This window comes from Watersipora subatra, chromosome 1 (assembly GCF_963576615.1).
Source record: "Watersipora subatra chromosome 1, tzWatSuba1.1, whole genome shotgun sequence".
NCBI classification, from domain to species: Eukaryota; Metazoa; Bryozoa; class Gymnolaemata; order Cheilostomatida; family Watersiporidae; genus Watersipora; species Watersipora subatra.
In genome coordinates this window covers 75,345,752-75,356,228 of record NC_088708.1, presented here as the reverse complement: position 1 = coordinate 75,356,228, position 10,477 = coordinate 75,345,752, and the positions used below count along the sequence as shown (strand labels likewise).

The following is a 10,477-nucleotide window of genomic DNA, read 5'->3' as shown; positions in this document are numbered from 1 at the left end:
AGATTGTACATTTAGGAAAGACGTGAACTTAGAGTAATGTAGGTAAAATATATGTAGTTTACTTCAGTATTAACATAGAGCCTAGACTGAGTGTATGAACATTGAATGAGTTTGTACAGATTATGTTACTTGTCTATTACAAAATACATGTAGGTAGTGCCTGAGGCTAGTGGTTCATGCTCGGTGTCTTTAATCAAAGTACATTATCATGACGTCAAAGATGATTTCTGTGATTTTAATACTAGCAGCTCTGTTTGCTCTAGTAAGAGATGCATATCAGTTTGCTGCTGACAGTTCCTACAATGCAACTTGGATGCTGGTCGCCACTTGGAAAGATGTAGTACCAGATACTTCTCAATCTAATATGCCAACACCTAAGGTTTGTGAACCCTCATCTACTGTTAATTATTGTTAAGGCTGCTTCACACTGTATTGCTGTGTGTCGGCGTTGTGCTTTCTTTCGGTGTTCATCATCAATTAGTATGTGCACAGAACCGATAGCATCGACGAAGCAACTCGGATACATCAAGAAAGTTTGCAAATTTCAAACCTTTCCGATATTTTGCCGAGCAATGACGACAACCTGTACAATGTGAATCATTTCGGCAATTGTACTTCGCGGTTGTGGATAGCATGATTTATCTATTTCCATTGATGATAGTTGCTGTGAGACTAGTATTTGATTCCATCTTTGAAGAAGGCTTCTTTGAAAAAATTAAAAATAAAAATGAGAACACTATGTCACAGAGTATTCGCTGATGTAAACACGGAAATGTTTGTGCTAGTGTGAACATTGTTGTTATCGACGATCACCGAAGTATTGTGGCATCAACACTGAGATATGGTGATACAATGTGAACCAGTTTGTAACTAGTACGCTGACAGTTCTGTGTGCCGTGAGAGACCATCATGTGTAATAACCATGTGCACAACTATGCCACAATAAGGCAACGTGATGGAGTGACACTAATAGTAGTGTGTTTGCATGTTGATCCAAATATCTGGTTGGATTCCCTTGCAAGTCATTATTTTTTCCTAATCTTTAGGTTTCACTTCAGGAAGACAGATGAACTTATATTATGGTAAAGATTATATAATAAAGATTGTCAATTTCATAGATGAAGCTTTTTGGTAATTCGGGTAACTATACAAAAGGCAAAATCATTGTTTTAGCCGAACACATTCCAAGCAGTGGTAATAACAAATGGAGTGTCTGTTGTAATCATGTTCAACTATGAAACTATCAATTGGATCACTCCCGAGTCAATCAGAAGCGTTATTCCTCCTGCACAGGTAATATACTAAACTTCTTTGTTCAGACTTGACATTCACTGGAGTTGTCATTTTCTCTTGTGTACATTATAAACTGCAACCATAAAATATACCTCATCTCAACATTTGTTAATTTAAAACTGCAAGTTTGAACAGAAGTTAAAAGAACTACAGCCTAGTCTGTTGCTAGCCTAAGAATAAAACTTCTAAACAAGCAAACAGCTGTCTTTAAGCAGCTGAAAATGTTTCTTTTATACAGCAAAACCAGTTCTTGACAAAATCTCTGTAGCTATATCATCATGTCACATTAGCTGTTCTTAGTGGTGTTTCTTTATAAAACATCAACTTGCACAAAAGTTGTTCAATTTCCAATGTTAAATATTAGTTGGGCAGGCTCTAGCCAAGTTATAGGTGACAGAAACAGTTATTATAACATCATTAAGTTGCAAAGTAAATGAGTTTTCCATTTAAAGCCATTAAATCATCTTGGAAAAGTCGCTATTGTTAATCATTTTAGGAGCCTTAAATACTTCCATGGCTTTAGGGATTTGACTGTACTCCTGTTAGGACACTCCTTGCTTCAAATTTATTCAGCACCTGTAAATGCAGAAACTTTGTTGACTTGCTTTATTGCAAACTGTATATAATTCGACAGCTACATGTAATAAAAATAGTACTTACCTAGACTTGAAGGCAACTTAGTTAGTCATCCAACAAACTATGTAGTAACTATGGTAACAACTACTTATCTACTACTACTACTACTATGATTATTTATTGCTTCAGGGCACAAAACAACATCCGAGTCAAAGTACAACCAATTACTAGATCTGAGTCAGAGCACAGCCAATCACTAGATCCGAGTCACAGCCCAACCAATTACTAGATCTGAGTCAAAGCACAACCAATTACTAGATCTGAGTCAGAGCCCAACCAATTACTAGATCTGAGTCAGAGCACGATCAATTACTAGATCTGAGTCAGAGCACAACCAATTACTAGATCTGAGTCAGAGCATGATCAATTACTAGATCTGAGTCAGAGTACAACCAATTACTAGATCTGAGTCAGAGTACAACCAATTACTAGATCTGAGTCAGAGCACAACCAATTACTAGATCTGAGTCAGAGCACAACCAATTACTAGATCTGAGTCAGAGCACAATCAATTACTAGATCTGAGTCAGAGTACAACCAATTACTAGATCTGAGTCAGAGCACAACCAATTACTAGATCTGAGTCAGAGTACAAACAATTACCAGATCTGAGTCAGAGCACAACCAATTACTAGATCTGAGTCAGAGCATGATCAATTACTAGATCTGAGTCAGAGTACAACCAATTACTAGATCTGAGTCAGAGCACAATCAATTACTAGATCTGAGTCAGAGTACAACCAATTACTAGATCTGAGTCAGAGCACAACCAATTACTAGATCTGAGTCAGAGTACAAACAATTACCAGATCTGAGTCAGAGCACAACCAATTACTAGATCTGAGTCAGAGCCCAACCAATTACTAGATCTGAGTCAGAGCCCAACCAATTACTAGATCTGAGTCAGAGCACAACCAATTACTAGATCTGAGACTACAAGTCTGTTAGGTAGTGAGACTATGCGTGTGATTGAGGCAGCTGCACAGATCCCAAAGTACCTTCTATCACATTTGATTGGCACAAGCATATACAAAGTGTCGCACTTAACTGCACAATAGTTTTTGTGCTTAGTTTTATGTTATAAAATGTTTGATTTTTAGATGCTGAACTCTTACTTTTATGCACATTGTGAAAACCTTTCTAATGGCGAGATATCTTGCAGACCAGCAGCAAATTTCCTTTAGACTAACTTTTTTGGAAGTTGTATCTCTTTTCTGCATCTTGCTCTGCCAGCAGAGTTGATTCTATCGCTCAGCTCATTTATTGCTCTGTGCTAATGAACTGGTTTAAATCACATCTGGTATATTACCAGAGCAGCCAAGGTGCCGTAGACAAAGCTGACAAGTTTAATTCAAAGTGGCTAAGTTGTGACTAGTATAGAACGAAAAACTCCTCTATATATAAAAATTAGTTGGTTCATTAAATAGCACAAAATCATGTGCCAAGTGAGCTACAGGAAGTATTCACATTCTCACTTTTAACATATCCAGATACGAGGCTGTCTGCACACTTACACGTATGCTAACACAATATTATGAATAACATGCAAGTTTGTCTTGTCATGACATGAGAACGTCATGAGCAATTTGTCATACCTTGGTCGCTTCTTTCTAGGACGCGCCGATGAACAAAATGCAATAAAGTTTGCCAACCATGAGGCAGACTTCTTCATGTTGTAAAATCTATTTATTTAGTAATTCCATTCTTGGATAAGATGTCTTCCAGTAGACTGTAGCTTCTGATTGACTGTTAAGCAACATTTTGAGGCACACGTAGCTTTTGTTTCCAATGTTCCCTCTAACACAACTCTACCATTTATTGAATGATCCTTCTTTTTTATGCATCTCACGGTTTCATTTGATATACAGTAGCTCTCTGTTTAACAGGCCTGTATTAGCATTCAATAATTCACTTCATCTGCTTTTGTGCTCCGCAAACCAGGTTGGGTTTGACGCTGGTGATGGGAGGAATTACTATTCAACTCCGAGTTCTCGTACAGCTGCTGTTATAAATGTCACTCTGGTGAGTAATGTGGGAATTTCTGGCAAGATGATGTTTCTGCTTAGCTCTTCTGCAAATAATACAAACGCAAACAATAGCATTGTGCTACCAGGTAATGTTATAATAGAGTTATTTAATAGATATGATACTAATGATTGTGTAGTCTTCTTCACAAGGTATTCCTGTGTAACTAAAGTGGTTACAGTTAAAAAAAAGTTATAATTAACACTATCAGTGAGCCTCGTATTGCACAGGGAATCTTTTCTTTTTTATTCAAACAGCCAACAGGTGGATGTTTAAGAAACTGGTTTTCAGAAACCAGATTTGACAGACTTTCAAAATATTCCAAACTGCTAAAAATCTAATATTTTTGGCGACCTTACAACAAGTCATCATACTTTGCATACATATGCGTGTGAAGTTCAGACAAAATTGGTCAGAAAATGTTGAAACGTCTGACATTGATGCAGACTAACAGACAGACACACTGATAGTGGAATTTATCATATAAATAAATAATAAAATAATACAAATATATAATGTATTTATGTATATAATATAAATAAAATACTAAATCCTCTTATTGGAAAATTTTAATTATTTGGCATACTTACAGACCTGCACTTCACAGGTCAATGACAAACATAAATTAGTGTCATATTAGTCTAGTCAATTATCTATGTGGCTAGCTAAAAGTTTATGCTGCGGGCAATTCATCATTACTGCATCATTTTTTAAATCTGAGTCTATCGTAAAATCTCACATAAAATGTGAAATAATCACGGGAGAGGAGATTTTATCATTAAGCCTAATTTAGTTAGATATGTATTGCTGGGCAATGCAAGTTTATTATGTGACAGTGTATACATTAGAATCTATAACATAAATTTTTAGTGAGATTCAAGAGCTAGAAAATTAGAAATTTTCATTACTAAATTTTTGCTTTCGTGTTTCTCAAATTTGTTAAAATATTCTAAAAACTGTTTCTGAAAAATGCAAAGGTCTAAAATTAGCAGCATTTTGAATGCATGATCACTCAAAAAGCAGAACAAGAAAAACAAATCAGTACATGATAAAGTTGCACAAAGTTTGTAAGTTCCCTGCTTCTGGTAACTAACACCTATAAATGTAAGTCAATAAAATGAACAGTAACTAACTTCAATAAAAGAAGTATTTTAGTTATTTTAATAGAATAATTATGTTAACGGTGCATCAGCAAAACACTGTCAAACTTGCAGATGGATTAAAGTTAATGTATAATTAATAATTTTTAGAAAAACGTTGTAATCTTTATTTTGGTTTGAATTTGGTGTTTGTATTGTTTAACCTGGCAATAAAAGCTACCTACACAAAACTTCTTTTTACAGATACCAGAGCACCAATGTCTGTCACTGAGTCAACAAGCAGCTCTGAACAATCCACTTCTATCATCACTGCTTCTCTTCCGCTAACATCTGTCACTGAGTCAACAGGCAGCTCTGAACAATCCACTTCTATCATCACTGCTTCTCTTCCACTAACATCAGTCACTGAGTCAACAAGCAGCTCTGAACAATCCACTTCTATCATCACTGATTCTCCTCCGCTTACATCTGTCACTGAGTCAACAGGCAGCTTTGAGCAATCCACTTCTATCATCACTGTTTCTCTTCCACTAACATCTGTCACTGAGTCAACAGGCAGCTCGGAAAAATCCACTCCTATCATCACTGATTCTCCTCCGCTAACATCAGTCACTGAGTCAACAGGCAGCTCTGAACAATCCACTTCTATCATCACTGCTTCTCTTCCACTAACATCTGTCACTGAGTCAACATCGCGAGGAACAAAAAGTGCAATCCTGGAGAATAAAACAACTACCATTGTTGTATCTTGTATTGTACCTGTAGTTGTACTGCTTCTCGCTCTTCTGATCATCACACTCATAGTGAGACAGAAAAAGAAGAGGCAGCAATTATCTAGCCAAGAGTCAGCTCAAACTCTGTAATAAACACTTCTAAATATTCCTTTCAAATCTTTATGTTGTTCATGGTTTGTTGTGATTTCTACCTACATCTTCAATTGTATCTCATACCATAGGTGTTAAAGTTACCTTATTCAAGCTGTTCAAATTGCCTTATTCGTGACTGTTTTACTTTTCTGGTTAGTTTTACATGTACAGTCCATGGCTACTGCCAGAGGTCTGACTAGACATCAGTGATTCATTTTCCATAGACAGCCATTATATGTGTTTGTCCTGAAATTTTCTCCTTAAATATTCCCACACTGTTGAAGCAAACAATTATGTAACTGAGATTTACTCAAATAATGCTAATAAAGAATATTCAACATAAAGTATGACAGTAAATCTATATATAGTTTAAAGAATAGTCTGTACTTGGCTTTCAGCTGCTGTCAGTTTCAAGGATAAGGGCTTTTCTCTCACCAGGCTGTACCTTTTGCAATACTTCTGATATACATATATATATATATATATATATATATATATATATATATATATATATATATACTACAAACCTACTTCTTGAATATATACATGTATATATATATAAATATATATAAATTTATATATATATATATATATATATATATATATATATATATATATATATATATATATATATATATATATATATATATAAATTTATATATATTTATATATATATACATGTATATATTCAAGAAGTAGGTTTCATTGTAAGTTACAATACATAAATGATTATTTAATTTATTCTAATCGCATTGATTAAGTTTTTTGTAATAATGGCAAGTGGTTGGCTAACATCCAAAAGGTTCAAAATGCTCAGCGTTGTTGATAGCCCCAGTTCCTTAAAATAACCAATGTAAATGTAGAGGACCTAGCCATCATTGATATACAACTTATATACAGGATTTTGAGCAAAGCTTCACAAGTATACCCATAGGAAGTAATATTTGGTGTAGACCACAGCAACTGGACTACTGAAATATCATGACACTATTGTAGTTCCTAAGGCTTATCAAATGATAGCTATATGTATTTAATAGCCGATTAGACTTTGACATTGTCAACTTAGCATCTGCATAAATTAAACTGTAAACTAAATATACAGAAACATATATCCTAGATAATGAACAAATGAGTACCAGAATATACCTTATGAACTTGTAGATAAGCCTTGTTATACAGTCTTATGCTCAATATAAACAAGGAAATTTATTAACATAGTATTGACACAATCTTATCTTTTATCTTAATGAATATTTTAATAATATATTTATATTGCCTGTGACCTTGCTAAATAGAACCTGCCAAAATGATAGTGCAAGTATTAGAACAATTCCTTTTCGTTTGTCTATTTTATCAGAGCAAACTAGAGAGCATCCTGTGATGTGCAGACTCACTAGTATTAATTGAGTTCAAACCATGGTTATCTAAAACTTATGGCAAAAGTTTAACCTCAATTGCTCAAATATGTCTGTGAGGCTGGAGTTACTTACTCATTGTTAGTAAAGTGTGGAATTATTATAGTCAATTGTTAATAGACTATGATAGGCTAGTAGGTTGTTATTGATGGCTGCTAGCCTTCAGCACATCATTTGTGTTGGCAAATTATACATCTACCAAGTTTTATGCTTTGGATACTGTAGTATTGGTGCAGTTGTATTGGGTGCAGTTGCATTGGGTGCAGTTGTATTGGGTGCAGTGGTATTGGGTGCAGTTGTATTGGGTGCAGTTGTATTGGGTGCAGTGGTATTGGGTGCAGTGGTATTGGGTGCAGTGGTATTGGGTGCAGTGGTATTGGGTGCAGTTGTATTGGCTGCAGTTGTATTGGGTGCAGTGGTATTGGGTGCAGTTGTATTTGGTGTAGTGATATTGGGTGCCGTGATATTGGGCACAGTTGCATTGGGTGTAGTGGTATTGGGTGCAGTTGTATTTGGTGCAGTTGTATTGGGTACAGTGATATTGGGTACAGTTGCATTGGGTACAGTGGTATTGGGTACAGTTGCATTGGGTGCAGTTGTATTGGGTGCAGTGATATTGGGTATAGTTTTACTGGGTGCAGAGGTATTGGTATAATGGATGGTTTGGTAACATGTCACTCAGTGTTGAGTACAGTGATAATACATATCATGGTACTGAGATACTATGGTACTATGATACTGGGATATTAAAATACTTTTACTACAATAATATACATGAATAAATAAACCACAAACCTGAGGTATATAGTTATTGTTTGTGTATTACTAGAAATTATCCTTCTTTCTAAGAATAGAAAAAGAGTGACTATTTGCGTAATTTGTCTATATGTATTTATATGTATACACATATATACCTATATTGTGCCTGTTTTTTAACTGTCTGTTTCTTACACTGCTTTATTTTGTTTCCTTATTTATTTGACCTGCACAAAACATTTCCTCCTTAATATGAAGTTTGAAAGTTAGGACTGTTTGACAATGTTTAAAAACTATACAGTTGTTACATGTAACTGCACAAAACTCTTGTCTCATGATTTGAACTTGTAAAGTTAAAATGGTAACTGTTGTTAAATGCTGAATAAAAATAAATTTTTTGTGCAAAGCCTTTTATTACCCGGGCAACACCGGGCATCTAGTATATGTACATATCTAAAATGTGCCTGTTTTTCAACTGTCTGTTTCTTACACTTATGCATGCAGCACGAATAAAAAACTGTTGACTTTTTCATCGTGTTTTGTAAGAACCTCTGTAAGATATTTCCTCCTGAAGTTTGTAAAGAAGTTGCTTAGTTAGTGGATTCGGCGTAAGTTGATAACCTTGTTTTAAACTCTTAATGGCTGGGGTAATGTATTCTAAGTTTGAGAGAGCAAAAGAAAGGTAGGGAACAGAGTCTAAGTTGGAGGGAGCAAAAGAAAGGTGGGGGGCAGAGTCTAAGTTGGAGAGAGCGAAAGAAAGGTGGGGGGCAGAGTCTAAGTTGGGGGAGCGAAAGAAAGGTGGGGGGCAGAGTCTAAGTTGGGGGAGCGAAAGAAAGGTGGGGGGCAGAGTCTAAGTTGGAGAGAGCGAAAGAAAGGTGGGGGGCAGAGTCTAAGTTGGGGGAGCGAAAGAAAGGTGGGGGGCAGAGTCTAAGTTGGGGGAGCGAAAGAAAGGTGGGGGGCAGAGTCTAAGTTGGGGGAGCGAAAGAAAGGTGGGGGGCAGAGTCTAAGTTGGGGGAGCGAAAGAAAGGTGGGGGGCAGAGTCTAAGTTGGGGGAGCGAAAGAAAGGTGGGGGGCAGAGTCTAAGTTGGGGGAGCGAAAGAAAGGTGGGGGGCAGAGTCTAAGTTGGGGGAGCGAAAGAAAGGTGGGGGGCAGAGTCTAAGTTGGGGGAGCGAAAGAAAGGTGGGGGGCAGAGTCTAAGTTGGGGGAGCGAAAGAAAGGTGGGGGGCAGAGTCTAAGTTGGGGGAGCGAAAGAAAGGTGGGGGGCAGAGTCTAAATTGGGGGAGCGAAAGAAAGGTGGGGGACAGGGTCTAAATTGGAAGAAATAAATCAAAGATGGGATAGGTCTGGATCTAGGATCTGTCTACAATATCTTATGATACAATCACTTCAATACTCTTAACTCTCAACCTCCTCTACAATAATATAATTGTTTTTGTGAGCATTCAGACAATATTTACTTACTTTTATCTTTGTGTGTCAGAAACTTATCTGATAGCACCTTCTAATCATTAGAGACGAAGAGCTGGTGGGGCTATATGATGCCAAGCAGGTACCTTCAACTGCCCTACACCCAAATCAGTAGTTGCTCAAATATTTGAGTATTCAAGCTCTCTTTGCAGTGATCTAAGTTGATTTTTCCACAACCAAACACGAGCAAAGCGATTGTTTGGGAGCTTTATGATAAATGCATATGAACACACAACTCACGAAAATTATTCATCAACACCGCCGCAAACCCTTGTACCAAAATCTCATCAACAAATTTAACCCTTTTCAATGGAGTCGTTTAAGTATAATAATGATACAAAATACATATAAACCTATTTAATTATATTACAAAGTCTTTGAAATTTGTAAACAATATTCCAAACCTTACCCATCTGATTGGATAATACATAACTAGACAGATTAATTTGTCTTGAAATTGCCAACGAAACACCGATAAAGCCGTGCGACCGAGAGTAGAACCATTAAGTCGTGCGCATTTCACGAGGAAAACATGCACATTTCACCAGTCTATGGCATTGTCCAATTGCTGAAGGTTTCTAATACCTCTCCGTTTTAAATATCTTGCAAAATATTTAATTATAAGAATAATTATTCAATTTTATAAAGTTATTATAAGATTTATTTATGAGAAATTTTTTTTGTCCAGTTAGCGAAGGTTTCATGAAATTATTTAGAACGTTAGCCAAAATTCTTTACATCTCATGTACAAGCTAGGGCCAAACTAAAATGCTCCATTATGACGAAAAAATTTTTTTATTTTGCTCCAGTTTGCAGAAAACTTGAGCAAAATAAAATATCATCAGCATTCACGCATCAGATGCGTGAATGCTGATGCTCGCTTTCTGTTACAGATCGCTATCAAAACCATTCTACATTC

At 36.1% G+C, this 10,477-nt stretch overlaps 1 protein-coding gene across 1 annotated transcript in view; it reads left to right on the top strand.

Annotated features, from left to right (window-relative positions):
- The first annotated feature begins 220 nt into the window (after positions 1–220).
- LOC137391538 (uncharacterized) overlaps positions 221–10,477 on the top strand; it is a 95,967-nt gene continuing 85,710 nt past the window's right edge. Inside the window, exons 1-3 of the mRNA XM_068078047.1 lie at positions 221–379; positions 1,174–1,293; positions 3,871–4,042. Of these exons, the coding sequence (XP_067934148.1) occupies positions 221–379; positions 1,174–1,293; positions 3,871–4,042 (451 nt within the window). The remainder of the gene's footprint in view (positions 380–1,173; positions 1,294–3,870; positions 4,043–10,477) is intronic.